This window comes from Aspergillus melleus (genome assembly GCF_016097325.1).
Source record: "Aspergillus melleus strain CBS 546.65 chromosome Unknown contig1, whole genome shotgun sequence".
In the NCBI taxonomy this organism is placed as follows: domain Eukaryota; kingdom Fungi; phylum Ascomycota; class Eurotiomycetes; order Eurotiales; family Aspergillaceae; genus Aspergillus; species Aspergillus melleus.
In genome coordinates this window covers 6,191,215-6,214,278 of record NW_025763370.1, presented here as the reverse complement: position 1 = coordinate 6,214,278, position 23,064 = coordinate 6,191,215, and the positions used below count along the sequence as shown (strand labels likewise).

The window sequence follows — 23,064 nt, the reverse complement described above, 5'->3', positions numbered from 1 at the left end:
ATGATGTCCATGCCGAAAGCTTGTCAAGATCTATCTCAGAGCTTGGTCGAAAGTTTTGGACTTTTGAATGCAACCTGACCGATCCATCTTCAATTCGTGCAACCTTCCAAGATATTTGGCTAGCCGGAATCACGCCTTCCATTCTTTTAAACTGTGCTGGCGTCAATAGAAGATGCCCAATCACAGAAGTCACTGATGGCAATCTCGATCTTGTATGAAGAACGAATGGGCTTCATTTTTCTAAGGGAAAGCGCTGACAATTACTTCAGATTCTATCTATCAATCTCAAGGCTACGTACGTAGCCGCGCAGGAGTTTGCAAAGAAGTTGCTGCAGCTTAAGCTTCCTGGTAAAATTATCAACATTGGTTCAGTTACTTCATATCGTGGAATGTACAATGTTTCTGCCTATGCAAGCTCTAAGGGAGGAGTCGTCCAAATGACAAAGTCTTTCAGCAATGAACTTGCTCCTCACAACATACAAGTCAACTGCATCTGCCCAGGGTAAGAAAATGACCTTCGCGATTCTTTTGCAACCTCTTTTCGACTCTTCTTCGAAGTAAGGACTAAATTTGAAATAGATATATCAGTACCCCTTTGACGACACAGCTAGAGAATGACTCAGTTTATAATCATTTCATTGTGAAGGGAACACCGGCTGGTCGTTGGGGAACCCCTGAAGATCTGAGGGGGGCTGTCATCTTTCTTTCCAGCGGGGCTAGTAACTTCGTCACCGGTTCAAGCCTGATAGTGGACGGTGGAATGCTCGCTGTCTGACATAATCATGGTTGGTTCGAAGTAGGGTGAGGTAGAAATGTTGAAATGATACAGGACTTTTGGGCATAATATCCAATACTTCTTCAATAAATCACCTATAAGTATATAGCCCTAGAGCCTATGAATTTATCTATTGTAGTGGTGAATCCAGTGGCAGTAGTATATCAGTGGCCTGAGGTATCATAAATGCCTTCCGCAGACATGCAGTCTTCTCTTGCAGGGGAGAACGCAGCATGATCGAACACCCTCAATATGACTACAGTTATTCACTTCTTGATTCATGATATACCATCAGGACCAGTACGATCTACACCTTCAGAGACCAGCCTCTATGCATTTGCCTGCGTGGGAGTGATTGGTTGTGCATCCTCTTCGTTGATACCGACTCGTCTGCTATGCCATCGTGCCATCCCCATTTCACTATTTATTTTGAGCCAATGTATATAGAATGTGGAGGTGCTGGGCAAAGTCCAAGTCCAAGGTGCGCATTGCAGGACCTCATGACCCATAGACGTGTTTGCCTAGGTCTAAGCTAATCAAGTAATTACACTCAAACTGCTCCAGCTATCCAACTAAGAGACAGCTGGTCAATATTGGGGAGCTCCTTCAGTCAAAAACACTATCTCATGCCTTTGCAAATTCCTATATATATTATTTGAGGGTACTGGCCAAAATGCCAGGTCCAAAGCATCCGAGAGAGTGGGGGCGACACGATAGTAGTAATACTCGAATGCCCGTCGTTCCCGCTGCACGGGAGAGGTCTCCACGGAGTACGCTCGAGGTGCTGGATGCAGTGCCATCAGGACGACATAGTCGCACTTGCGGCCGGTGCTCGAGCATCGACGGCATTCGGGTCGTTCTTCCCCACATTTGACGCGCCGAGTTCTTACGGTTCGTGGTGGTCAGTCAGGGGCTTGTACATAGTGGGAAAGATAGACGTTCACCTGCATGTTCGACAACCGGACTTCGATCGCATTCTTGCTATGGAGCCAACAGGAGGCATGCTGTTTGCTACACGTCAATTGACCTCGCGTGCAGTCAAGAAAAGGCAGGACCAAGGTCGGTCAATTCCGTCTAGACTGGAGAACGAAAATGAAGCCGAAACAAAGACGCTGACTCCTGCCTGAGGCTGGACAGAGTGTAGGGTAGGGGTAAGTATAGAAATGGGCCGATGGGTGGCGGTTTCATGTTTGAAGGACTACTTGACTGTGGACTTAAAAGACATGTAGATCATCGTCAAGCCTTGCGATGCTTCCTCCTGGCCCTGGGCTTCCAATCGCCCTGTCTCAGGCCTGCCCTATACACACTGGCCGGCATCGCCATCTTGATGCCGTCGCATTCTTCTCAACCTGGAAATGCGCGATAAAGACCGTGATTCGGAGGATTATACCCGGAGAATCCATCTATCACGATTTGAGATATACAATCTGCACTTCTACGCTGAGTATAGGTAAAGCATTTGAACAGGACTACTGCACCGGCGAATGAGCACAGCCCAATTCGACGCTGAAATCTGAACAGCAGAGATCCTGGCACGGTCAGCACATAAGGACCGAGACAAGATCCACTTGGGGGTTTCTAGACCTGTTCAGGCAGGGGGCTGATCCTGACCGACTCCACCGATTAGGCGTTGGGGCCAAATCGAGACGCTTTTCCTTATGAAAGGAGCAGTTCGGTGTGACCAGAGACACCAACATGCCTTCATTTCCCTCGTTTGGCAATGCCTAACTTGTTGAGATTTTATGCAAGATCTAAGCCAAGCCTCGGAATTATCCTAACAAGGTAGCCTCGGCGCTGTGTGATGGTCTATCGCGGCCGGCCCAGCGCTGGTTGCGGACGGTGCCGAAGTCGCCGATTAAAGGTGTGGTTTCTTCCCTAATCGCCCACCAGCGTTACAAATGCTAACTGTAAATCGAGTGTGACCTAAAACGTCCCTCTTGCTCCCAGTGTATGCGTGCTGGCAGTCAATGTGTCGGTTATCGTGATCCGGAAGCGATTCGCTTCCATGATGAGAGCCAGCGGATCACAGAAAGAGCTCGTCAGCGCGAGGACGACGATGCGATCCTCATGTCGCCGCCGACCGACCACATCAAATCTATCAGCATATCTCTTCATGAGCGTGCTGCTAGCTTTATCTTCACGCACTATGTGCGCGGAGGTTCTGGCCTGCCGACAGGTAGTTTGGCCTTTTTGAATCACTTACTACCCATAGACAGTGGCTGCTTGTTAACGCCGGCCTTTCATGCCTTAGGATTGGCGTCTCTGGCAAACATTCATCGGTCGCCCCGACTGGTGCTCGCTGCAAGGGCAGAGTATAGCGTTGCCCTGGCGGCGACGAACGCGGCGCTGCAGGACCCGCGACGCCGCCGAACGGACGCCGCCGTCGCCACAGTCATTCTGCTGGCCATGTATGGTGTAGTGACGTGTCAGAGCACGTCGATCATCAATCGTTGGTTGGATCACGTTAACGGCGCCACGAAGCTGCTGGAGCTGCGTGGATCATCGCAGGTGGACGGCCCGGTTGGCCTGGACATGTTCAGTCAGCTCCGCCTTCAAATTGTTCGTGACATGACGCCTTGATTCTGGGAGGAACTAATGCTGATAATGCTGTCAACAGGTCTTGAGTAACCTCTATCGCCGGCGGTACACGCCGGGGTGGCTTCTCAGTATCTCACATGAAGCTATATCCCATCGCACTTTGGTGGATCGTGCGCAAGACGTTTTCTTCGGTCTTTTTGTGCGCGTAGCAAACCTTTGTGCCGCCTTGCGCGATGGCTCGATTCGAGGCCCGGGCACAATATTGCAAACAGCACGGGAGATTGACGCAGAGCTAGTTGAGTGGACGCGAACGGTGCATCCGAGCTGTAGATTTACACGATATAGCGTGTCCGGCGCCCGCGAGTTGGGTCTCGGTCTGCCCCCAAACGTAACCCAGTGTCATGTCTACTCCGACATTTCCGCTCATCATCTGTGGAACACCTACCGGATTGCGCGTATCGTGCTACACGAGTTGATCATCAAGTTCTGTCAGCAACTGCAGGTTCATTTGGGCACATTACACCCTGAACACGCATCAGCATGCACGCAAAGCATTGTCATCTCGCGGAGCTTGGTCGCGGATATCTGTGCCAGTGTGCCTTGGGCTACGGGCACTAGCAATCATGAAAGCAGCCCCCGGGCTGCGGGCATGTACCGTCTCATGTGGCCGTTGTTCATTGCGGCCAATTCGGTGGTCTGCGGCGCCGAGACACGGACGTGGATTGTCCAGTGCCTGGATCAAATCGGTTATTGCTTGGGCATATCTCAGTCTTTAACTCTGGCGCAGATTCTGCGCAACGGACAGCGAGATCGCCAGGGCGATGAACCCGACCCTGAAGATATCATGTTACATGAGAAATCAATGCGGCGTGGTCGAAGAGTAGGAGTGGGTGTGAAAGAAGCAGCTACAGTCTGGGATAAATAAACCGACGTCCAGGAAGTTCATGTTCTATGTATTCTTTACCCAGTTGCACCAGAACAAAAGCATCTACAGCAGCTCCTCAAACGTGATCCATCGTCAATATTCCTTGCCATACGTCATGTTTATACCCTCCCTCCGCTTGCCTCGCTCAATACACTTTTCCATTCCAACTCGTCGGTGCTATCCGCGTGGATAAAAATCTTCAGGTTCAGCGCGTTTTTCAACTGTTCGTTGGTGCTGGCGTACATCATGCACAGCTGATTGAAGGTTAGCTTCCTAATCATGGAATCCTAACAATCGAGACAACAAATACCTTCAATGGGGTGTTCTGGGGAACCCATGTGAAGAATACCGTCTTTGCCCTGTGTATTCTTTAGTTAATCCACATGCAGTTTGTTTCCCGGGCGAGCCCTTACCTTTTCCCATCTTCACCAAGATCATACTCCACGTCGTATACCCCATATCTCGGCATGGGTCGTCCTTGGCTATCTACAGCCGATGATAGCTTTCGGCGAAAGCCCTCGTAATCATGCTCGGGCGAAGAGTCTTCCACCACCACGGAAGATTCGTCATCGGCGATTTTGAAGATCACATATCGAAGTTTATTGCGGCCACGTCCACTGTGTAGGGCCCGGAATGCGTCAAGGCATTCGTCGGTGATTGTCACGCTGTCTACGATTAACATCCTCTCACGATAACTCCAGGCACGGGGGATCTTTGGACGTACCCTGAAGGGATCTTGGTTGAACACACATCATTAGTCCGCGTTGCGTCTTATTCAAACCTGGGGATATGAGCAACCTACAGACATATCTTTGCTTCGAAAGGTTATTCAAGGAAGGTTCTGTAAATAATGCCGGAAGTTGGGTTAGGGAGAGAGGGCTCTTTCTGATGCTTGCCTGTGGCACGTTGGGTCGGCGAGGATAATAAGGCGGGCTCTGGGCAAGGCAGCTATGTTTTCGTTAAGGAGTCCGACAGGGCAGAATGGAATGATGTTTGCAAGAGAAAGCTTCACTACTACACGGTGGGGCAATAAGGCCACGTCATACTGGTCAGTCAACCGTTCCATACTTCTCGATCATCACATCTTGTCTTAGGCCGACGCTTTTTTTTCACCCTCGGGTCCGCGGGCCCGCGCAGCGCGATAAAACCAACCGAGGGCTCGTGCCTTGAGATCCACATTTATCTCTTATGGGCCTTCCTGTTCAAACCATTGACCGGCTGGCGCCTACCTTAGACCCCTTATTTTGGGTTGAACTACGTAGTTTGGTGGCTATTAGCTTATGAGCCCTATGATGAATAGTGTATATACGTGAAAATAATTTGGTGGCTTGCAGGATACAGGTCTCTATCTTGTACGGAGCCGACACTGGGCCAGTATGGGGACTTCGGATATACGTGCAAATTCATTTTGTGTTGAGTACCTATTCGCTGAAGCCAAAGAGATCCATTCCTAATGGCTGTCCGCTCGCCCAATTTCCCAGGATGGAAGTCATGTCGTCGGCCTCTGCGGCTGTCAAATAATCGACCGTTTCCGAGTCAAGGATTCCCTGGATTGACTCGGGATGAAAGATCGACGTTTGTCCGACGCCGTTGAAGAACCGTAGAGTATCATCTTCGTCGGTGTATATCCCAAAACGAGAGCTGTGGGTCTGCATAAGACCTCGGGCCAGCCGCGCAAAGGTGGCACATATTTGGTAGAGGCGCTCGCATGCCCGGGACGCTGAACGAATGCGCTCCATCGAGGATACCACTTGATCCAGAAGCTCTAAATCCGACCAGCTGGTCGCGGAAGTAGCGTGCAGGAAAATGACGAGAAAGGGAGTGAAAGATGACGATGCCAGCATCCTGTTGGTATTAGGAAACGACCTATATCCTATGGAGGGCTATTCATATCTCACCAATTCGCATACTCGACGCTCGAAAGGTATCCCGTTTCATCGTAAGCAGGCATGCAATCAAGATGCCCATGCAGAGCCAGACGAGCTGCCTTGAAACAATCCGAATTGATCTCCGATTCAGATCCAGATGCGGATGACGCTCGCAGCGTGGAGGTCAGACTAGAATAGTAGAGAATGTCCCAGTTCTTTCGCGACAGCTGATAGATCTGTGGGTGATTGACTTGGCTTCCGTCGATCTAGACGGGGCGTTATTTCCCGGACGCCCTTCGAAGACTAGGAAAGTAGATACATACCTCCTTTAACTCGGAAAACCATTGGTGTAATTCGGTCGCCAACTCTCTAATGTGCTGCGCTCGCTCGGCTGGATCTCCTGCCAGCGCCGCTGTAGAATAGAGCCGACTGTATATCTGGCCTTGGAGCCGAGCCATCTTGATGCCCATGATGAAGGACTCATCCCACGGTCTAGCAGCGGGGTCCGCAGATAGTTCCGGGTGGCTGGTGTCGATTTCAATATCTTGCAGGCACGAGGCGCGCCCCATGAGCAAGGAAACGTTCCGATCAAACGTGTAAACTGTCCAGAACAGCCGGCGCATGTTTCTGGCGTTGGCTGCATGCCTGTTCAGATACATTATCTCGCGGTGGTACCCCAGTAGTTGTAGGCTTCTTGCTGCTGCCCCAAACATTGTAGAGGATAGAAAAGGATTGCCCTCATCTTGGGATATGATTCCCTGCGCAAAGTCAGTGGCACGATCTCGACACCTCCAGAAGACCAGGAGCAGCACCGACCCCTAGGGCTAATGCAAAAATATTTTCAAACCTTGGCACGACCAGAAGCTCATATGACTCGATTCCTAAGTTGAAATTCTTCCGGCACGTTTCCGCGTGCTTTTTGAGATCAAATGCGTCACACAGCGGGTCTCTTAGGAGGATGAATTCTCGCAGGAAAATGTAAAGTACCCCGTGCATACTAGAAAGTTCACCCAGAGAGACAGCCTCTGTGGGGAAGTAAATCTTTTGACAGATCCGCTCTACCCAGTCTGCATCATTCAAGAGATATGACGAGAGGAAAACAGGGGGTTGCACTGCCGAGGGCGTCAATCACACAGGGTGGGTCGTTTCCGCGCTTTCTCGTTCTTAAGCAAAGGGTCTTACCTTTAACCTTTCGCAGAACAGTCAGGATGAGCTCGACTGGTAGCAGTGTCATCTGCTCTGCTGGTTGGGGGCCGACATTGCGAGAGAACCGGTAGTCATTAGAGGTGGTGGATGGTCGGAGAAGGTCTTGAAGACGACGGAAAGACGCATCGACATTGCCGTCCGAGTAGGTTGTTTTGTGGAAGGCCTCGGTTGCTTGTATAGACTGAGTTGCAAAAGAAGAAGGTCCCTCATACACCGCGACTGTGTCTGTGCGAAAGTCTGGTTGAGGGCGAGGTTCCGGGGCCGCTCCAGGAGTTTTACGGCTAAGTAACTCATCCTCGACTACACGAAGGCGCTCCTCCAGTCGCTGTACATGCTCTTGTCTAGCACTAGGTCAGCTCTAACTCGGCCAAGCTGAAAGCGATACTCACAGTTGTGGCACTCGGTCCGACTTGGGGCGACATGCCGCGCGATCACCGGGCCTCTGGCATGCGATTTTCAGCGAGCGGCAGTTGGAACAGGGATTCGATCTGTCGCAGCGAATCTATATCCGTTAGTCACGGCTGACTACGGTGTGGGCTCCCATTGCTCTTTGCAACTGGACGATATCCCGTTACCTTGCGGAGTCTACATCCTTCACACTACACCGTAGGTATCGCCACCCGTTAGCCAACGGAAGACGCAATCATCCTACCAAGGGAGGAGGGGCTTACTGCTCGAGGAACCAATGACAATCGCTGTTTCCTGGCATGAATAGTTTCTTCTTGATCCGAATCGGCCATGACAGAAGGCAAATGCAAGCCAGTTGGGAAAGGGTGAAGATCCGAAGTGTCGCCGGCTGTTCAGCGATGGGAAAAGTCACGCGGACCCACGGGCCCTCGGTTCCGCGGGCCCGCGTCTTCCGCGTCGCCGGGCTTTTCTTTCTTCTTCTTACACAGCACTCCCTACTTCTCTTCGCAGTTCTCGGGACCCCGGGAATGTTCATGGCAGATGGAATGGGCTCTCGGGAGGTCTATCCCCCTGGATGTCCCTCTTCCGGCTCGGGCTCCGCCTGTTGTAGCCTCAAATACCTCCGGCAATCTGCACCTTGGCCATGGTATCTGATATTCCAATGATAGGTCTCAATTCGCGATTCGGCCAAATTAGAGTATCTGAGTCGGTCTACGAATTAATGGCAGAACAGAAGCCGCTTGCTGGCGAAAAGGATGGCGTCCAGGGGGAGAACGCCCGGGATGGCGCTGTTTTTGCAGACTACTGGGTACGCCTTCGGTCGCGGATCCGGGGTTATACACTGATGATGAAATTATTGATATCTATGGATTTTGACCTTGTGCAATGGGTAAACAATATAGAATCTGCGTGCGCGACTGCAATATGGATGAAGCTGTGTTTTGGGCCAGCAAGGCGGTAGAATATTGTGCTGATCTGAAGCACAAGAGGTTACGCTGTGTAATTTAGATTTGTGTGTTTTGGATAGCTTCGTTCTATCAATTCATTTTATACTGTGGAAACAAGATACTTCTATCAGGTTGCGCTCTTTTGATGTTGGATCTATCATTGCTTTGGCTAGTCTTGTTGGCTCGGAAGTAAAAGTGAAGGGTGAATAAGGAGAGTCTTTTGCTATATAATGAGGACACAAGACGGCGGCAAAATGAAGCTGGATAGACTAAGATTCTATGCGAAGGAACTTCCCGCATTTGGAGAATGGGACTTTGGAGTGGTTTACAGGGAGGATCCGACACCTCCCCGAGATCAAATCTAGTTTTGTGAAAATGACATACATTTGGCGCGGCTTTATCCGTTTTGTAAAACAAAAAAAATCAATCTATTACAGGCAACTATGTACGGACAGTGAGGTAGCTCAGGTAACAAATATGGACTTGGTACTCCGATCGAAGTCCTTCTTCGTGTCAGTCGACGCTTCCAGCATCTGGGTATGGAGATGTTCTTCCCTATCTCGTCCAAAGAATGAACAGTACTGAATGATATTTTGGTCAAATCCGAGTATACCCATGCGCATCCGACGATCCAAATCGAGGAGTCAGATCCGGACCCGGAAGATTAGGCTGATGATCAAATTTGAGGCTTTTCCGGCGTAGAACCAAGCGTCCATCCCCATCAGAACTCATCAATCGAACCTTAGAACTCTCCGCTTGCACTTGCATACTAATAGCAGTGGCCAACTTATCCCCCTCTTGTTTTTCCAATCCATGGTACAAGGTCGCCAAGGCCGATGACTTCCATAGAGGCATTCTGGCTTTTCGATTCACAACGATGGTTGCTATGAAGAAACAAGACCCAGCGAGGACAAGGCAGCCGGGTAGGATCATCCATTCCCATCTGACCTTCACAAAAACTTCGCTCCTGCGGGCGATGCCAGTGAAAGTTCCTTCTGTCTTATGCAGTTGTAGCTTTGTCAATGAAGCGGCAACGTTAGACATGATATTTTCGAAGCCAAGATTGTCGATGCGATTGAGGAAAGGTATTAACATGCGACCCCTATACGGATCCGATCCATTGTGATAAACATGGTATTGAATATCTGAAGCCGGAAGAAATTCATAGCTGCCAAGTGAGATTAAGGGCACGGAGGAATTGAACCAGGGTATGCAATATGCGAAAGCAGCTTTTGATTTATTATCAGGGGACCAGCATGACGTGAAATCAAAGGATGTTGGTACGTAGATGAACTCCGAAGATGATTCAGTAAAATTATGAGGTTGTTTGTTATATCTCATGCCAAACTCTGGATCTCCGGTCGTTATAGAAGCCTGGCCATTACTCACAGAGATATTGTAGTTGCGCAAACAATCTCCGAGGCCACAAACAGTCAATTTTGCGACATAAATGACGCTGGAATTCACCATTGAAAGGTGGGCTGGTTCAGAGACATTGACCTTGGCATAACCGTATGCTGCTAATGGAGAGCGCATTCCACCAAAGGTAAGAGATGTATTCCTATTCGCATTCTCATTGTCATAGACGGTCCAGAGAATCGAGTAGGGGAGTTGAAAGCTGACAGAGGGAAGGTCATTTAGGAACCAGGTTTCGGGGGTGGCGGAGAAAGTGTAAGCATCACCATCAGGTATCTTGATTTGACAAGTTGTGTTGGATGAAAAACTTAGGTTTGGCAGGTCGCAGTCTACCACAGCGGAAGCCGTCATATCAGAGCATCGACTGCAAATTCCGGCTGAGGTGAATTCCTCCCACGTACAATTACCCGATGAACATACTGGTGCAACTTCAAACCCATCATTCGACCAAAGGCCCTGTCCCCAGGCAGCTGCGAAGTCATCTGACAGGCCCCAATGAGATTCACTGGCCTCAGCGAGTGTAAAGTTGACCAAATCTGCAGGGGAAACCAAGGCTCCATGAAGCTGTTTTGCAGCCGCTAGGCCATCAGTAATATTGACCGGCAATACAGGATAGCTGATGACTTGTTGTATGAATGGCTCGAATGCGAGAAGAATAACAATGACCAGCGCGCCAACGCTGACGAGCGACTGTGCTCGATGGGAAAAGATAATAGAAATCGCTCCTAGCGGCCCTCTGCTAGCATTGTCGAAATCTTGCAGGCTAGATAGTCTTTGTTGGCTCGGACCTCGAAAATAGAGCCATTTCAACTGACACACAGCTTCTCCGACCACCAGAACTAAGGCGGACTTGCAGCCAGTGGCGAGGACTGAGATTATTGCGTTGAGTGTCAGTTTGTATGCCAGCTGAGGTCGCACTTTGTTCTCGTATACTTTAAGTAGAATGCAGATAGCGACGAAGCAAACCATGCTAAATGCCCATGCCAAAATTTCAAATCGCCATGTATCAAACCAAAAGCGTTTCCAACTTTTCGTAGGGTCAAGTGTTCGTTTCTTTAATGATGAGTCGCGTGGATCATTTTGGTGTGGATCGTTCAACGAAGTCATTTCGGTTTCGGTATTGATACTAAGTGTTGAGGGTTCCAATAAGGGCATATTAACATCAAACAAATGTCCAAGATTGAGTATCGTGATATTCTGATGAATCGTGGAAGTGAATCGGGAGACATTATCCTCGTGCACTGGGAATTGTGCATTTAAGCTGTCTAGCCTCCAAAAGATACCAACTTAGTGACCGAGTCGCAGAAGTCTCCTGCAATGCGGATGGGGGCCAAAGTGCACCGAAGCCAATGCTAATGGAAAGATTTTGGCAAGGATCAAGAAGACCCCTTGTATGTGTTCAGCTGGAAAAAGCAAACACCCCAAAAATAGATACATCAGGGAGTAGTACTCCGTAGAGAAGAAATGAATCGAGATGAAGGGAGGGTCCCACTGTGACGAACTGACTGACGACCACGAAGAACCACTATATAGAGCGATGCACGTACCAAGTCTGTTGACTTGGTATTCTAGTCTTTTGGTAGTCTAATGGTTAAACGTTCCATTCTACTCCGTAGGCGTAATTGTAAACCAAAGGCGGAAGGTGGTAGAAACGCACCTGCCATGACCCGTCCCAGATAGGAAAGGCCCATTCTTTAGGGCCGCACTATCGCCAAATCGAGCTCTATCGCCGAAATGATCGTCTGTACGAGTCATGTACAGATTGAAGCCCATGACCCGTTCCAAATAGGAAATATAATCAAAAAAGGTATGGTTTGCTACTCTAGAGTGTTATTCTGTAGATATTATGAAGATTTATGTATGTATATCACAGTATAGTAACTTGATACGTAGGCCAATGCTATATAATTATAATAGCTATTATAATAGTAGCTATAGTAAGTATAATTATACTATTTTAGGTCTTTGTAAACGCTCAATTGCAAGATTGTGTAGGCTGAACGTCTATATTGATTAAGATCGATCGTATATATATATATATATATATCTATCTGAGGATACGGAGTTCGTTAAATCTTCGAAACAATTAGTTCTTGTAAGCCGATTCAATATTAATTAAATAATCAGAAACTGTTTTTCAATTGCTTCATTTTTGAATACTAGGGGCGGGCCCGCCAGACCTCTTTGAATTCACGGGTCATGGGCTGCAACTCGTGGTGCAAAACACCTCTACTGTCATCTTCTGATGCCCAATTCTGTGCAGTGGAGCACCGAGAGCTCCATTCTGTGTTAAGAATCTGATAAATATAACCCGGGCGGGTGCCCTCGAACTGGAGGTCAAGGTTGTTCCCGATATCCACTTTTACCGACATCGTTTCCAATCGTTATTGGTTCCATGTGCCGCGTCGTGATGCATTATTTCACGACTCGTGAAGTTTCGGCGAATAGCGGGCTAGGTCGATTGCTTACACTGTAAGGCTTTGGTCAGGTGTCAAAAATTGAGGCTGTGGTTAGGGATGGAAATCCTTGAAGTTTAGTCTCACGGTTCCAAAGATTAAAAATTCAAAAATATCTACCCCTAGCACTGATCAACACCCGCAGCTTTCGGATCGCCAAGACAAAATAGCTTCCCAGGAGCTGCAGTGCCCCTCAGTCACGTGCATTTCCAAATACCCCAGCGCCCCCCCCCCCCCCCCCCCCCCGGTGTTTATTCAACCACGCAGTATGCCCTGAAACGATAAAAAAAAACTGGGAATAGTACAAACCACGTGTATTTCGAAGTACTCGACCAATGATAGCAAGGCTTGGCGCGAAATAAGCCAGTGTCTCAAAGCGTCAACTCAGCTTGAAGTCAGCCTCGCACAGACACACGGTTTGTAAACCCTTCCACGAAGTTTCACACTGCCAATGATACAGATTCTCTGTGACCATCTTCTCGAGAAGCCCGGATTATATGTGGATGAGATGGTTCTCTTTTTATGGGATGAGTTTCATACTTGGTTGACTAGCTCGAGTCTCAAGCGGGCTCTTGCTTCGGTCGGCTGGTCGAAGAAGGTAGCTTGATAGAGAGCAAAGGAACAGACTGCTGACTTGCGCGATTTCTATCTTCACAATCTATCGGACTTCAAGTCATACTATCTGGTCTATGTGGATGAGTCGGGACGTTATAAACGGATTGGTTGCAGATGCACTGGGTGGTATCCGCTAGGCCAGACACCATTCCAGATCTCTATATTTCATCGCGACCAGCGATACCAGATCCTGCCTGCATACGCACAAGACGGCGTTGTGCTTTCTCGTGTGTTTCAGGGCTCAACTGATTCAACTGTGTTTGAAGATTTCATCGAGCAGCTCCTCCAGCACTGTGGAAGGTGGCCAGAACCGAAATCCGTGATCATCATGGACAATGCATCCTTCCACCATTCTGACCAAATAAAAAAGATATATGTCGATACTGGAGTAAACTGATGTATTTGCTACCTTAACCGCCTGGTTTGAATCCTATCGAGGAGTTTTTTCTCCGAGCTGAAGGCGTTCATTAGGCGTCACTGGCGAAGGTATGAACAGAGCCCGGAGTAAGGATTCGATAATTTCCTTGATGGATGTGTCGAGGCTGTAGGATGCCGGGAACAAAGTGTAATCGGCCATTTCCGGCATGCCGGCGTAGTTGTCGAAGACCAGCCTGGAGCTACAGTATCTAGAGCATAGTAGTGATCTAGTTGGACACAATACTATGCAGATCACTACCAATGCGACTCGTATAAATCAAGGCATCGCCGAGAAACTAACGCTCCTAGTGCAGGGGCTCGCGAGGTTCTTCTCGGCCTTCATTGTTGCGATTTCCGTGCAATGGAAACTGGCGTTGATTGTGATGAGTGTCATTCCCCTAATGTTCCTGGTGTTTGCCATCTGTATGGGATCCAGTGCTCGGGTCGAGGCCAAGATAGCTCAAACCTATTCGGAGGGAGCGGCCCTGGCTCAAGAGGTACTCTCTTCTGTTCGGACGATTCACGCTTTCTGGGCCCAATCCCGAATGCTATCAAGGTACGATGAATACCTCACCCTCGCTCACAGATACGGAAGGAGTAAAACAGTGGTCACGGGGATCTTCGCATCGACCACTTACTTCTGTGTCCATTCGGGCACCGCCCTGGCCTTCTTGCAGGGCAATCGAATGTCACTGAATGGCGAGATCGAAACCGCTGGCAAGGTTATAACGTAAGAGAGAGGGCTTAGCACCGACAGATGTCAGAGGAAAAGACTGATCATCGTCCAGTGTTGTCCTCACCATTCTCATGGCCTCGTCCGCTATGGGCCTTATCTTCCCACAGTTAGAATCCATCAACCACGCCGCAGCCGCCGCGTCGGAGCTCTTTCAGATCATGGACAAGCCTTCAGAACTCGATCCGCTGTCCGAGGATGGGGTACAACTAACCTCTTGCCAGGGGAACATTGTCTTCCATGGAGTCGATTTCTCCTACCCTTCACGTCCGACGGCCCAAGTTTTGCGAAGCCTTACCTTGTCTATTCCGGCCGGCCAGTCTACGGCTTTGGTCGGGGCCAGTGGGTCGGGCAAGAGCACTGTTGTCGGGCTATTGGAGCGTTGGTATAGTCCAAGCAGCGGGTACATCACTCTCGACGGGATCGATATTGCTGAACTAAACACGAGGTGGCTTCGAAGTCAGATCGCTTTGGTTCAGCAGGTAGGTTCGCCACTGTCCAGGCTAGGTTCATTCAACTGACTTCGACTAGGAACCCATCTTATTCCAGGAAACAATATTTGAAAATGTCGCCAAAGGCTTCGTTGAATCCCAGAAACTGTTGGGCCATGCGAAACAATTCGCGCTTGTGCGAAAAGCTTGCTGCGACGCTTACGCTGACGAGTTCATCCGGAATCTTCCTGGGGTATGAAACATAGGTTTCATGGTAGAAGCACTAGGCAGCGTCATGGCTACAGCCTTTTAGGGTTATGACTCCTACCTTGGTGAGCGCGGAGGGATATTAAGTGGTGGCCAGAGACAACGTATTGCCATTGCAAGGAGCATCGTTTCCAACCCTCGAATACTGCTACTCGATGAGACGACAAGTGCCCTAGACCCTGGAGCCGAACGAATTGTGCAGAAGGCCTTGGATCGCGCTTCCAAGTCCCGAACAACCCTTGTGGTAGCACATCGTCTTTCTACTATCAAAAATGCTGACAATATCATGGTCGTTTCCAATGGCCAGGTCGTCGAACAGGGCTTCCATGAGCAATTGATTGTGCAGGGTGGCATCTACGCGCGCTTAATCCGAGCCCAGGACCTGAACACGACATCTTCAGCAGAGGGCGATGAAAGGTCGGAGGGCGAAGCAAAGGATGACTTTGACATTGGCCTTACAACGGTTACGACGAAACGTTCTGCCGGTACCAACAACATGGGGGACAGCGCACCCAGCAAGGGACTTAAGTCCAGGTCATTCTTGTCTGTGTTGTTTACTGTCGTTCGAGAGCAAAAGCGCCTTTATCCCTTGATCACTCTTGAAATTCTATTCTCTTTAGTTGCAGCGGGCACTTGGCCTGTGCAGTCCTTCCTCTTCTCGAAGCTGATCGACCTCTTCGCCCATGGTGCCGCCTCGGGCTTTGGCAGCACCAACTTCTATGTCCTGATGTTCTTCGTCTTGGCCCTGGCCAACTTGGTGTCCTACTTTGTCATTAGATGCGTTGCCAATATCATCTCCCAGACTGTCACCCACAGATACCGCTTGGAGCTCTTTGAGCGCCTCCTCAATATGGATATCGAGTTCTTCGACCAGCCCTCAAACACATCCGGTGCACTAGTCTCCAAGTTGACTACGGTTCCGAGCGGCATACAGGAGTTGATCTCCGTAAATATCTTTATTTTGTTGATTATGGTAATCAGCATCGTTGCCAGCAGTTGTCTTGCGCTCGGATATGATTGGAAGTTGGCACTGGTCATGGTATTCGGCGGGCTGCCTCCCTTAGTTGGGTCGGGATACGCCCGGATTCGTCTGGAATTGGATTTGAACGAAAGAGCTGATTTGCGCTTTTCAGAAAGTGCCGGTCATGCCGTCGAAGCTGTCAACTCGCTAAGAACCGTCGCGTCACTCGGTCTCGAGACCGAAATCCTGCAACAATATTCCATGATCCTTCGCGGCATCATCTGGCAGTCAATCGGTTCCTAGCTGTTGCCATGATCCCGTACGGACTATCTCAGTCGATTGAGTTTCTTGTCATGGCTTTGGGGTTCTGGTATGGTTCACGGCTCATGGACTCGGGCGAGTACGACACGTATCAATTCTTCATCATATTCATGAGCGTACCTTTTGCCGGCCAAGCCGCTTCCCAATTTATCGGTGCAGCCGGGAGCTTCACACGCGCAAAGGGTGCAATCAATTATCTTCTCAATTTGCGAGATCAAGAAGCGATTATTCAAGAGACCGCGCAGAACCATGACGAAGGGCCGTCTGGTGATAACTCACTATCGTTAAGCGATGTTCGCTTCAGCTATCCAGGCCGCGTGGCCTCCGTGCTCAAGGGTATTTCTCTGACCGTGAGTTATCACGATCCTTTCTTGATGATTGGATGCTAAGACTTTCAGGTTTCACCCGGCAGCTTTGTTGCCTGAGTGGGCCATAGCGGTAGTGGGAAAAGCACCTTGATATCTCTACTGGAAAGGTATTACGATCCCACGGTAGGTTTAATCCAGATGGGCAACCACGATATCAAGCACTTTTCCCCGAAGCTCTATCGAGCCCACCTGTCCCTAGTCCAACAGGAGCCCAGGCTATATCCGGGAAGCGTGAAAGAGGACATTCTTCTAGGGATGGGTCCGGACACGTCCTACGAAGACCTCGTGAGCGCCACGAGGCAGGCCAATCTACTTGACTTTATCATGTCGTTGCCGGACGGGTTTGAGACGCCCTGTGGGTCACAGGGGTCGTCCTTCTCCGGGCCAGAAGCAGCGCATTACCATCGCTCGTGCCCTCATTCGGAAACCAAGAATTCTCTTGCTTGACGAGGCAACGTCGGCCCTGGATAACGAGTCTGAACGATTGATACAGGAAGCTTTGGACCGGGCGGACCAAAGCAGTAGTCGGACGACCATAGTCGTAGCGCATCGTCTGTCCACTATACGCCACGCGCATGTCATTTTTGTCTTCTCCAATGGACAGATCGTTGAGGTGGGGAGCCACGAGGAGTTGCAGCGACGTGGGGTGACCTACCATCAGCTGTGTATGGCGCAATCTCTATACAGAAATGTATAATAGTTGTTGTAACTTTCAAGTTCGCGCGTATATACGTACGCGATGGGCATCATTCTTGGGATGGTTTGCATTGCCTTTCTATCGCCAACTCACTAGATTTAGCTACAAACCAAACTCCAAGGAGTAACACAAAAGAAAAAGGGAAATGTGACAATGTATTAGTCCCAGCCAATTCTTGCCGTCTGAGATCTAGCCAACTCGCAGAGTATCCACATCTATTATGTCAATGGAGCGGTAGCAATTGGAAACTCCAGTCGACGATGAAGTCGTGACACGATTTCTAGAAAGTCTGGATCATTCTCGGGGGTCAAAATCCCATGTCGAATGAAAAAGTCCACCAAAACAATTGCACTGTTGGGTTTGAATTGGCCTCTTTTCAACGCCTGTGCAACCTCATCAACAGTCCATAGGTGAAACTCTTCCACTTCTGAATCCCCAGGCTTTGGGATAGTATTGGCATCCAGCTTCAACTCATAGACATACTCCACCTCGGGCTGCAGTAGTCCATCTGCGCCGCCGGAATGAGGCCCTTGAACGTAATAATACGACAGACAGCCTGCTGACCGCAGACCGTCTGCCAGAACAGACTCTGGCAAAGAGGCTTCCTCCACTGCCTCTTGCACGACTGCGCGACCGGGAAATCGACCAGTCTGGAGTCCGCCAGCGGCCGTGCTATCGAGCATGCCAGGGTACGTCTGCTTGGACCTCGACCGTCTCCCGATCCAGATACGAAGGCCATGCTCGTCTTCCACGTAGCACGTCAATTGGACTCCGTAGGTGACTATGCCAAAGAGAGCACTGCCGGACCGTTCTATTTCCAGCAGAATTTCCCCCCTTGGTCCGTAGACAGGGAAGGTCTCGTTTCGCCAGCCTTTGAGGATGGAGAACTCGTCCATTTGCGCCATCTTGTGCATGGTTCTAGCCAGTAGATCAGACCGCACGGGAGCTGTTCTGGAGTATCCTGATCCCAAAGTGGCGGTTTTTCTGCCATGCTCTATGGTCCAACCATCGGGCCATTGGACCTTTTGTATGACGGTGGCGGGAATATGGCCCAAGAGTCGGTCACAATCACTGATGCGGAATTCATAGAAATGTTTTTTGGCATCATGGTACAGTTTGGGACTGTCTGTGTAGTAGGGGAAACTAACAGCTTGTCAGTCTCAAGGGTCACCGCCATGGAGAAAGGGAACTTGCTTGTCGCATTGTCGGACGAGGTCAAGATAGGATCGCGACATGGTGGTCGGCAGGTGTTGCGAAGGGATCAACAAGCCAACTTGCCGCTGCGCATTAGAGATCCACTCGACTTGTTGAACTACTAATGTCACGCCAGTCAGCATAAGAGAATGGCATAAACAGAATAAATTTTGTGCAACGGAATAACTCCGGCTGATGCTATCGTCTGACGTCATCTATCGAGGCTCATCGTTTTCTATATACAGACACCGTGCAACACGCGAACACCATAAGTTCACTGGCTCTCTCTCTCTCTCTCTCTCTCTCTCTCCCTCTCTCTCTCTCTCTCTCTCTCTCTCTCTCTCTCTTCCTCTATCCATCGTCGCATTCGGCATCGCATCTTCATTACCGTGTTTTCTTCTCCTCGCCATCGGTCGTGTTTCCTCCGCTGGACGCGCCGTCCACCACTACCGCATCCTCATCCGGGTCGTACTCGGCCTTGACGCGGGCACGACCACGCTCTTGCATGGAATCGCGGATGCGACGATTGACCTCGCCCAGGTCCTCTTTGGACCCAATTGTCAAGGGCTTGAGGAGGGTCTCCTGGAGGTGGTAGCTGCCACTTTGGGATCGGCTGTGACCGCTGCCGGGACGACTGCGGCTGCGACTTTCGGGTTCGCTGGGCGGCATACTCTTCAGATGGGACCGGTACGCGCCGTCGTCTTGAGGGTGGCCGTGTGGGACCAGCTTCTCCGCCTCGAAGTCGGGGAAGATTTCGGGGGCGAAGGTATCGATCGTGTCCACCACGCGCGCAGACAGTTCCTGACGCTGGGCGCGTAACTGGGCCAGAGAGTTATGGGACCGTGGACTCAGGGCCACCAAGAGCGGCGGCAGGGATTTCAGCACGTCGATACCGATCTCGCCGATTCGCAGACCGGCGAAGGAGACCGAGATCATCAGGCCAAAGAAGAAGACGGCGAAAACCGACAAGGGGATCCAGTCAGGCACATAGGTGACAGCATTGACCCACCAGGGCGCGGTCGTCGCGTAATATCCGCCTTTGCGGCAGTACGACAGCCAGATCGTCCCCAGCGCGGTATACCAGGTGTACAGGGTGGGCGCCAATCCCATGGCGACGAGGATCTTCCATGTGCCAACCACGTCGCGGCCCTCGAGTTTAACAACGGAACCGGCCAAGGCCTTCCGTTGCTTCTTGACGGAGATGATTTTTGTCGTCACAAACACGGGCCAGAAGAGCGCGACGGACGGCAACGTGCCCACGGCGACGGTCAACAGTTCGCCGATGCGATACAGCAGTGTGCCCAGGACCAACCACCAGGGCCGGTGCTGCACATCACCCCATTCGACCTGGTGGTCCCGGATGCCCAGCGCGCGCAGTCGTCGGTTGTAGTCGGTGACGGCCTTTTTCAGCTGGACCACCTTGCGTTCGTCCTTGAACTGCGTGTAGCCCTTGAGGAGCCGCCGGTTCAATTCGATGACCAAAGGCAAAGGGAGCTTCATGCGCAGCGGCTTATATAGTCGTCGAGTGGCTTGGATCAGGGCGAGAGTCTCGTGGTCGGGGGCCTGTTGCGTCACGGCCGTCAGGGCTTCCTGGATGGTCTCCAGCAGCGATCCCACGGCATTGCGCTTGGAGTTGCCACCGGCCTTGAACGCCTCAATCTGGTCGGGGTGCACCTGTACGGGGTTGCCAAATTCGACGACGGCGCGAGAGCGGAACTTGTTAGGATGGAAATAATTCATGCCGCAGGGAATGATCGACAGGCCACAGTCGGGTTCTCGAGCCAGCGCCCCCAGCGCGATAATCGCCGCGCCGGCTTTCAAGGGGAGCAAATTGGGGCGATCGTGACTGCCACCCTCGGGGAAGATGCCGATACAGCCTCCGGCGCAGAGTTCCTTGTAGACGGCGTCGAACATCTTGCTCTGGTCGATGTGGGGCGCCACCTTGAAGGAGGTGCCCTCCCGCAGCCCCTTGTACAAGGGATGGTCCGGTGCAAATTCTTTGAAAGGCTTGCGCAACCGCAACTCATGAGGGCCCAAGATCTCGGCAATAGCCTGCTGCTCCGGGCTGGTCTTGCCAACGCGAGGCAAGATGATCCCGCCGCCCTCCATGAACTGATCAGTGGTGAAATCGGTGTCGCGACCACGCAGCAAGGTAGGATCACCCTCCGGGTCGGGCAAGTAGACGGTCCCGGACCCGGGCTTCACGTTGTCCATGGCGCGCACGACGGGCAAAGCACCCATGCAGCCCGCCATGGTGCCGATATAAGGCTCGCGCATGGACTTCTCCGCGATGAGAAACGACGTACGACGATCGGCATGATGCTTCAGGATGCGCATCAACAAGATGGAGTCGACGAATTGGTTAGCATGAGGAGCGGCGACAATTATAACGGGGCCTCGCTTAGGGATGCGCCAGGCACCGCGCGAGTAAACCTCGCGAAAGAAAATATCCAGGCATAGCGTAAAGATCCAAATACCCAGGTCATAGAGCCAGGGGATCATGTACCGCTGGGCCATGGTGGGCGATGCGTGGTGAACGGGGGAGTTGGAAGAAGGACAAACAGGCTCCCTCGAAAATCCCAATCGGGAAAAAATGAAGTCAAATTGTCGCCGGATGCGGTCGCTTCCGGCCCGATCGGGACGCGTGTCGGGGGATCCTATCTCCGGTATCGGTACGGTCTTTCTGCGCGTCGCTCGCCGCCCGGAGGGAGCATTTTCCGGTATGGCAGTACGGTATATAGACACCTGAGGCAGTCACTTTGCTTATCGACTCTGGACCAGAACAACTATACGAGACAACAGCAGAACCACGGATATTGTGACCTTAGATGAACTTGATACTTCTGCTAGGAGTGCAGCTTCCAGTCATGTCACTTTCAGCTCAGCCTCGTTGCAGGTAGAAAGATTTATGCTTCCGCCCACTAGATATATATATTCCGTTCTGTCTCCAGGTACAAGACACCGCAACCTTGCTAGATATAAACCATATAGTTAATTCAACTAACATATATCTTCGACCTCTTACGGACTCAGATTTAGCCCCATAGTGGGTGGATTATATTCTGGCCTCATATCTATTATCAATGTACTGCTATACCATGGGAAATTGGCCTGAATAGTTATCGACATCAGAGCACCACTACTTTATAGTCGCAGCTTGTTGGTGGACTACTCGCTCGCGAAACACGAGATGAATTTGGACTACAAGAGTATTCAACTTGAAACCAGTGAGCCGATGAGACCAACTGCAGGCCTGACCTGCCAGACCCGTGCTCATAGCCACGCCATACTCTTCATCCGTAGATGACGAAGAAATAGACGACAACATATTTCAAATTTTGAGAAGGTCACAGCATCTCCGACTTCTGTGGCCTCAAACCTCTCATGAATGACGCGTCATGAGAATTTATGCTTCTCACTACCACGGCGGGCATTCCAGGCCTCCCTTGGTCCCACCAACCATTATCCTTGCGTCCATCAGGAACGCCTGCTAGTCACCAGTCGAACCCGATGGAGTACGATCGATGACAAATGGTTTCCCTGCCCGGTTAGATCAAATGTTCGGAGAATGTATGCGCTGCCCAGACAGGTGATGGAGAGAAGGGATCTTAACTCCCTCCGCCCTGGACCAACCGGTTTGGAGGGATTCTCCGTGTTGTCTGTAAGGAAGGGGTGGTTTACGGTGTACCTCAATTATAAACGGTACTGGTTGGTCTAGTTATCTGGTCGAGGAATACCTCCACTTAGCTTCATCAGCACCAAGACAGCGGAGCTTGAGCTCGTGCAACCTGCCAAGTTATCGAGGGCCTCTTTCTCGGTAACATTTTACCTCCGGGTCTCTGACATCAGAGCTCGAGGCACAGGCATCGAGCATATCGAGGCTTTCGACTGGTCCGACTTTCACACTACCATGCATCAGACAACCAAAGAAGAACTGATCGCCAGTTTCCAGTCTCTGTGACGGCGACAAGCTTGCTGCCATGTGTCGATCGCCTGAGGGCCTGACGACCAGGTAGAGGTAACAGAGAACACCATGTCGTCATACAGAAACTGTCGCGCCTCGTGTTAGCGACCCCTGTTGTTGAGCAGGGAAACCAACCATCGAACCAGCCCGTTAGATAGCCAGCAAAAATGTGGACACTTCGGATGATTCCTCAGACCGAAGGTTCGGCGTATCAGGGCAGCCAGCAGGATTGGCACGGAATGCGACTCGCTTGCTCATCTGCAAGGGACCGAGAGACCCTGTGATCCATTCCTGACTATGGTTCCGAATAGTGTCCGGATTAGGCGCTGGTTCTCAGCCCTGGAAGATGAAGCCTGGCAAACTTGATACTATGAATGGCACCTACGGGTGTCCACTCAAAGCAGGGTTCGCCGATCGACCGCAAGGGGGAGCACCCGAACGTATAATCATCGATGATCCCCAGAAGGCCCACGGAGCAGTATCTCGTGGTAACATATAATGCGCCGCATGGCAAAAGATGGAAGGAATTTTGAAACTTACGTCTCAGGCTTTAATTC

At 50.7% G+C, this 23,064-nt stretch overlaps 10 protein-coding genes across 10 annotated transcripts; 5 read left to right on the top strand and 5 right to left on the bottom strand.

Annotated features, from left to right (window-relative positions):
* Nucleotides 1-2,725: 2,725 nt before the first annotated feature.
* LDX57_002231 (uncharacterized protein) lies at nucleotides 2,726-4,238 on the top strand (the record flags this gene model as incomplete). The annotated part of the gene is made up of 3 exons (XM_046083875.1): nucleotides 2,726-2,951; nucleotides 3,027-3,334; nucleotides 3,393-4,238. The coding sequence occupies 3 exons, from the start codon at nucleotides 2,726-2,728 to the stop codon at nucleotides 4,236-4,238; spliced, it is 1,380 nt and encodes a 459-aa protein (XP_045939838.1).
* A 119-nt stretch (nucleotides 4,239-4,357) lies between these two features.
* Nucleotides 4,358-4,519, bottom strand: LDX57_002230 (uncharacterized protein; the record flags this gene model as incomplete). The annotated part of the gene is made up of 1 exon (XM_046083874.1): nucleotides 4,358-4,519. The coding sequence occupies one exon, from the start codon at nucleotides 4,517-4,519 to the stop codon at nucleotides 4,358-4,360; it is 162 nt and encodes a 53-aa protein (XP_045939837.1).
* Nucleotides 4,520-4,647: 128 nt separating this feature from the next.
* Nucleotides 4,648-4,920, bottom strand: LDX57_002229 (uncharacterized protein; the record flags this gene model as incomplete). The annotated part of the gene is made up of 1 exon (XM_046083873.1): nucleotides 4,648-4,920. One exon carries the CDS (start codon nucleotides 4,918-4,920, stop codon nucleotides 4,648-4,650), a length of 273 nt encoding a protein of 90 aa, XP_045939836.1.
* A 739-nt stretch (nucleotides 4,921-5,659) lies between these two features.
* LDX57_002228 (Zn(II)2Cys6 transcription factor) lies at nucleotides 5,660-8,052 on the bottom strand (the record flags this gene model as incomplete). Its single annotated transcript, XM_046083872.1, has 8 exons — nucleotides 5,660-6,083; nucleotides 6,137-6,372; nucleotides 6,430-6,864; nucleotides 6,923-7,218; nucleotides 7,289-7,653; nucleotides 7,702-7,814; nucleotides 7,888-7,911; nucleotides 7,984-8,052. 8 exons carry the CDS (start codon nucleotides 8,050-8,052, stop codon nucleotides 5,660-5,662), a joined length of 1,962 nt encoding a protein of 653 aa, XP_045939835.1.
* Nucleotides 8,053-13,816: 5,764 nt separating this feature from the next.
* Nucleotides 13,817-14,994, top strand: LDX57_002227 (uncharacterized protein; the record flags this gene model as incomplete). Its single annotated transcript, XM_046083871.1, has 3 exons — nucleotides 13,817-14,301; nucleotides 14,360-14,786; nucleotides 14,836-14,994. The coding sequence occupies 3 exons, from the start codon at nucleotides 13,817-13,819 to the stop codon at nucleotides 14,992-14,994; spliced, it is 1,071 nt and encodes a 356-aa protein (XP_045939834.1).
* Nucleotides 14,995-15,288: 294 nt separating this feature from the next.
* On the top strand, nucleotides 15,289-16,266 carry LDX57_002226 (uncharacterized protein; the record flags this gene model as incomplete). Its single annotated transcript, XM_046083870.1, has 1 exon — nucleotides 15,289-16,266. One exon carries the CDS (start codon nucleotides 15,289-15,291, stop codon nucleotides 16,264-16,266), a length of 978 nt encoding a protein of 325 aa, XP_045939833.1.
* Nucleotides 16,267-16,349: 83 nt separating this feature from the next.
* Nucleotides 16,350-16,709, top strand: LDX57_002225 (uncharacterized protein; the record flags this gene model as incomplete). Its single annotated transcript, XM_046083869.1, has 2 exons — nucleotides 16,350-16,634; nucleotides 16,683-16,709. The coding sequence occupies 2 exons, from the start codon at nucleotides 16,350-16,352 to the stop codon at nucleotides 16,707-16,709; spliced, it is 312 nt and encodes a 103-aa protein (XP_045939832.1).
* An 81-nt stretch (nucleotides 16,710-16,790) lies between these two features.
* Nucleotides 16,791-17,099, top strand: LDX57_002224 (uncharacterized protein; the record flags this gene model as incomplete). Its single annotated transcript, XM_046083868.1, has 1 exon — nucleotides 16,791-17,099. One exon carries the CDS (start codon nucleotides 16,791-16,793, stop codon nucleotides 17,097-17,099), a length of 309 nt encoding a protein of 102 aa, XP_045939831.1.
* A 468-nt stretch (nucleotides 17,100-17,567) lies between these two features.
* Nucleotides 17,568-18,584, bottom strand: LDX57_002223 (uncharacterized protein; the record flags this gene model as incomplete). The annotated part of the gene is made up of 2 exons (XM_046083867.1): nucleotides 17,568-18,492; nucleotides 18,544-18,584. The coding sequence occupies 2 exons, from the start codon at nucleotides 18,582-18,584 to the stop codon at nucleotides 17,568-17,570; spliced, it is 966 nt and encodes a 321-aa protein (XP_045939830.1).
* Nucleotides 18,585-18,927: 343 nt separating this feature from the next.
* On the bottom strand, nucleotides 18,928-21,060 carry SCT1_1 (Glycerol-3-phosphate/dihydroxyacetone phosphate acyltransferase; the record flags this gene model as incomplete). The annotated part of the gene is made up of 1 exon (XM_046083866.1): nucleotides 18,928-21,060. One exon carries the CDS (start codon nucleotides 21,058-21,060, stop codon nucleotides 18,928-18,930), a length of 2,133 nt encoding a protein of 710 aa, XP_045939829.1.
* Between the last annotated feature and the right edge of the window lie 2,004 nt (nucleotides 21,061-23,064).